Raw genomic sequence first — 5529 nt, 5'->3', positions numbered from 1 at the left:
CAGTTCCATCAATAATAAAAGTTGTTCCCTTGTACTTGTTCTTAAAGCATTCAGGCTTATGTAATTCAATAATTTGTCTCTCAGGGAAGACTTCTAATTCTTTAAATCTGTAGTACATAAATTTCGTCCAAGTTACAATAATTCTGCTCACAAGGCTCTGGAATATTCTAAATCTTGCAGCCAAGTCCTCCTCGAGTAAACCAACTTTGAAGCCACAAAATACAAGGAAAAATTCTTCCTCCAGGGACAAGGTCCTTTTGGGACCTGCCTTTTCTTTCTTTTGGGCATCTTTTTGTTCACTGTTGCTGTAGACTAGTTGGGAAGCTGCTTCCCTTCCTAAAAAGCTAAGAACCATGCTGAAAATTTCATAGTTAGGAAACCCAGTATAGAACTTAAATAATTTTGGATTACCCTTAATACTGTTAATATTAAAGAGACTCTTTTGGAACATATTTTCCAACTCTTTCCTCAGTTCCTGTTCCTGTTCCTGTTCATTTTCTCAGTAAGTTCGACTTCAAGTTCCTTTCTTTGAGTCTCCAGAAGTTCATTTAAGCGCCTCACCTCGTCTTTCTTTGCTTCAAGCTGGTTCATTAATAGTGCCTCATTACTTTCAAGTACCTCAGTTTTAGCGGCGGTCACACTCGGCAATTCAGATTGCTGAGACGGAAAAAAACTGCTCCTTCAGGTGATATTTCAACAGAGTCAGGTTGGGCCTTCAGTTGATTTGCGCCAACCGGTGACGAACGATCAACAGGACCTTTTCGCTTGGGCTTTGCCTTTGGTGTAAAACTGAACCTTGTGGGCACGGATCCAGGTTTCAGATACGCTCTTCCTCCCATACGGCACTTAAAACATTCCTCTGAAAAATGTTCGCTATAAAGATATGAATGCCTGGAAACCGGTGGGTTTTTTCTCTACATCTTGGCTAACCACGCTCGAAGGAGTTTCCTGTTCTTTATTGGCAAAGATTGCCACAATAGTTTCGCACATCTGGGGTTGTTACTTCGGTTAACACATCCATATGCTGTACAGTGCCTTGCCTTACTTTTCACGATAAAATTAGGCCAAAGAAACCACAAACTACTCGAAAAAAAACCAAGAAAACAGTCATCGGAATCAAGAAATCACAGAAGTCTTTGGTAAGAAATTCTTGTTTTGACCCAAAAGCCTCGTTTCCACACCTTCTGCAACTAAAACCGCTGCGACTTGGGCTCAACTGTAATAACAGCTATTAGGCGCCATCCATACGTTCCTTGTCAAAGCTATGAAAACTCCTGAGGAGTAATCAGAGATACATCAGTGTTTTTGAAGAGCTTAAAAAATAGTCTTATCCATCATTTTCAGCTGGGATCAGGTGAGATGTTTACCTGTAGCTTACAATTACTATTTGATTCTCCAGCTAGCTTTTCACTGAGATCTGTCATCGACCAGATAACAAGAGAGATTAACAAATCATCCAACCAGAAATTTTCAAACAAAGGGAAAATATCTCACCTACTTCAAAGGTTTGCGGCCTTCGTTAAATGAGCCACATAATCGTCAAGTCTTCGACAGGAATAAGTAATGAATCCAGAAAAAAAGATTGAATTCATGAATTCTTAACAACCCCAAAATTTGGGGTACACACTTAAATCGGTGTGAAGTTGTCATGTGTTTGTACTACCTCCTTTGATTTTCGCTTGATGTAAGAAGTCGTGCTTTTTGCAACTTCTGAGATTGGCTGGTTTAGTTGAAAGCGTACTGGACTGATTCGTCCATCACTCAAACTGCCAACACATCTGTTTAGGGCTTGTAGTCCGCGATTAGCTTGGGGCGTTGGAAAGTATTCCTCATTATCTAGACGTAACGACCGTACTAAGGTAGGTAGTGAAGTCATAATGTCATCATACTGACTCTCGCGTTTAGAGTATTCACCAGGTTGAACCTTTTAAAAAGACAGTAAAATATATCAGTGAGTAAATTTAACTTTTTGAGAGACAGCGGAGATCATCTCAAAATAATTTTTGTTTTTATGTATATATGCCATTGTTAGGATTTTTAAAAAAAACCCAGCAACTTGAAAATCGCCACCAAATGTGCTTTTTTTCTTGTTTCTTATCAAATTAAGCCCAAAATACTCGAGTTAAAAATAAGAGGCCAAAACACCCATAGAATTGTCTATATTTTTGTTAGCTATGAAGGCAAATGACTTTTCGACGTGTCGTATTGGTAGGAAAGTTTTGCTGACCGCTTCTGTTACGGGCACAGTTACCATATTCGAGGAATGTCGCTGAGAGAAACAGTTGGGCTGGTTATCATATCAAAATTTTGGCCAGAGGTGAACAAACACCTACTGAAAGTTTCAGCATCAGAGAGTAAATCCACTTTTTAAAAGAACCCTGGAGGGGCGTGGCATCTACCTCAGCTTCCCCACTTTGTTCATTCATGCGTTACGTCTGTCTTGCTTCTGCACCCGCTCAGATGCATTGTATCAGCTTTGAAGCTGGTGTGCAAGGCTGCCAAGTTTCGTGCCCTAGTGTCTTTTTTTTTTGCTGGAGGAGCTACAGAGACTGGGAGGGATTTAAACGAGCGATGAAGCTGCTAGGAAAACTAATCACTGTTCTCCTCGTGGCAGAGGCTCCGCTGTTAAAACATAGCACGCATCCTGCCAGCTATGCAGGCTAATTTTAATAATAATAATAATAATAATAATAATAATAATAATAATAAATTTAGTACTTATATAGCCCATTCCAAAGCATGTCTCAATGGACTTTACAATAAAGAGAAATATTAAAAATATGATACCAATTTGTTTTAAAAAAATATGAGAAAAATAATAAATATCTGGATATAAAAATATATATATACATAGTCAAGTCAAAAAGTCGCTATCATTGTGAAAAAGAAATGTCTTAAGTTCTTTCTTGAAAATTTCAACAGAAGCTGCCTGTTTCATATAGGAGGGTAGTTGGTTCCAGTGCTTAGTGCACACAAAGAGAAAGCACGTCCACCATAGTAGTTTGTTCTGATTCTAGGGACACAGAGGAGATGTCTAGTTGGCACATAGAGGTCTAATAAGTCCCTTAAATAGTCTGGAGCAAGCCCTTTCAACTATTTGTACGTCAGTAAGAGTATCTTGTAGATTACTCTCTTCTTGATTGGAAGACAGTGAAGTTTCCTCAATACTGGTGTAATATGTTCTTGCCTCTTGGTTCGTGTAACCAATCTTGCTGTGGAGTTTTGAATTCGCTGAATCTTGGAGATTTCTTTATCTGAAAGCCCGTATAACAAGGTGTTAAACTGGTCGAGTTTAGATGTAATCAGGGCATGGGTGAGTTTTTCCGTGGTTGCATTGTCAAGATATCTTCTAGCTTGCCCAACACGTCTCAGAGAGAAAGATGCAGATTTGCAGAGTTGGTTGACATGTGCATTCATGTCAAGATGGCAGTCTAGTGTTACACCAAGATCATGAACTGAAGACGCACTACGTTTGATTTACCAATGGTGATCTCAGAAAGGTTGTGTTGTTGAAACCGAGAGGACAACTGTATGACATCCGTCTTCGATTCGTTGCATACTAACTCATTATCTGCCAACCATTCAAGGATAGCCTCAATGCATTTCTGAAGATTAGAAATGCCACTCTGTAAAAGAGATTTTTCAATCGATACATAAAGCTGTGTATCATCAGCATGGACAGCATAGTTGAGGCCATAGCTTTTAATAATGTCTTCAATAGGTGCAACATACAGAGAAAACAAAGATGGTCCGAGGATAGAGCCCTGTGGTACACCTCGGGCTAAACGGATCGCTTCCGACGTCTCATCACCAATCTTGACAGACTGCGTGTGCTCAGTCAAGTAAGATTTGAGCCAATCAAGAACTGTACCATAAATACCATAACGGTCCTGTCGAAAGCAGAGCTCAGGTCCAGCAAAACGAGGATGACGTCATTGTTGTTGTCTAACGCCAAGCTGATGTCATTATGGACACGGAGTAATGCTGTTAGGCCTGTAGGCAGACTGCATTCGACCATAGAGTCCATTAACTTGCAAATACTGATGTAGCTGATTAGATACAACACGTCCTGTTGTTTTCGATGAGGACAAGTTTGTAATGGGACGATAATTCTTGAGACGCTCAGGATCAAGATCTTTCTTTTTGATGATAGGGGTGACAAGGCCATGCTTAAATTGCAAAGGGAATACGCCAGTCATAAGTGATGAGTTGATAATTGCAGTGATAGGGCGAACCAAGACGTCAATGCACTTCTTTACAAGGACTGTAGGTATCGGGTCCAAGCTGCAGGACTTCGTTCGTGATGACATAATGACTGATTTAACATTTTCAGATGTCACTGGCTTGAAGGTACTCAGCTCATAACTTGATGGAGTAGGTTGCTTGTCATAACGATGACAATCGCCAATGTCAGAAGAAGTCAATAAGTCGTCCAGTAAATCAGAGATCTTAGAATCAAGGAAAGTGCAGAATCATGTCGCAAGTTCATGCCGGTCAATATGGGTAGGCAGGATTATCTTGTTCTTTACAGTGAACAGCCCATCGATGAGATTGAAGAGGTCAGATTGAGTCGATGTAGAGATTTCATCAAAGTAGTAGTTCCTCTTTGCATTTTCAACAGCAGTGTAGTACTCACTTGCCTTCTGTTGGTAGACTTGTTTGTTGATTTCAAGGTTTGATATTTGCCATTTTCTTTCCCATCGCCGTTTTCTCGCTTTAACTCACAAAGATGATCAGAAAACCAAGGAGAGAACAGCCTGACCATTGACATTCTAAGCTTGACAGGTGCATGGGTGTTTCCCAGGTCCCTTAGATCAGAATCGTATTGTGTAACAGCAACATCCCCATCAGATGACCTATTGCACATCAGTGATGTATTAGCGATGTCTTCCACAAACAGTCCTAGGTTGATGTTTTGAAGTTTCCGTCGCTCACTCAAGACTTTCGACAAGACAGGGCAAGGAAAATCGACCAGGAAAGTTATAGCAGCGTGATGAGATGGCATGCTGGGTAAAACCTGAAGGTTGGATACCAAATCATCGTTAGAACTAGTAAATATCAAATCCAAGATGTGTCCACGATTGTGTGTGGGCCTTGTTACATGTTGATTCAAACCTGCAAATTGATCAAGTTGAGAAATCGCACAGCATCATTATTTGTTGTACCAATGTGGAAGTTAAAGTCCCCGGTGATTAAAAAACGGTTGGGCGTCACCGCTAGGTTTTCAACAAGTTGAGAGAAATCATCAAAGAACATGTTGGAAGTTAAGCCATTTTTCTTGGAGGGTTGAGGTCTATAGATAGTAATAAACCTGAGTAATTTACTTCCAAGAGAGATTTTCAAATCAAGTCATTCGCTTGAAGTAAATAAGCTATCATTGACGTTTTGCATCACGGTAATCCCTTTATGGAATATCACAGCAACACCACCACCAGTAGAGTTGGTCCTAGGTATATGCACAATGTCGTAGTCGTTTAGAGTGTTGGCGATATCAGCCAGTGTCCTGTCATCTTGATCATTGCCAGTCAA

The 5529-nt window shown here is 40.2% G+C and overlaps 1 protein-coding gene across 1 annotated transcript; it reads right to left on the bottom strand.

Annotated features, from left to right (window-relative positions):
• Window positions 1-468: 468 nt before the first annotated feature.
• On the bottom strand, window positions 469-3417 carry LOC138025783 (uncharacterized). The gene is made up of 3 exons (XM_068872946.1): window positions 3130-3417; window positions 1664-1924; window positions 469-657 (listed from the first exon to the last, which is right to left on the bottom strand). Exons 1-3 carry the CDS (start codon window positions 3415-3417, stop codon window positions 469-471), a joined length of 738 nt encoding a protein of 245 aa, XP_068729047.1.
• Window positions 3418-5529: the final 2112 nt, after the last annotated feature.

The sequence above is a fragment of the Montipora capricornis genome, chromosome 12 (assembly GCF_036669925.1).
Source record: "Montipora capricornis isolate CH-2021 chromosome 12, ASM3666992v2, whole genome shotgun sequence".
NCBI classification, from domain to species: Eukaryota; Metazoa; Cnidaria; class Anthozoa; order Scleractinia; family Acroporidae; genus Montipora; species Montipora capricornis.
Note: the sequence above shows the minus strand (reverse complement) of the source record. Positions and strands in the feature narration are given on the sequence as shown.

Bases quoted from the DNA above. Each gene is read 5' to 3' on its own strand.
- LOC138025783 (XM_068872946.1), bottom strand. From the start codon at position 3,417: ATGAATGCACATGTCAACCAACTCTGCAAATCTGCATCTTTCTCTCTG. The intron at 1,925-3,129 runs GTAATCTACAAG...TCTTTTTAAAAG, and splicing joins GTCTTCCAATCAAGAAGAGA to GTTCAACCTGGTGAATACTC. The intron at 658-1,663 runs GTAGTACAAACA...TTTCCGTCTCAG, and splicing joins TCAAGCGAAAATCAAAGGAG to CAATCTGAATTGCCGAGTGT.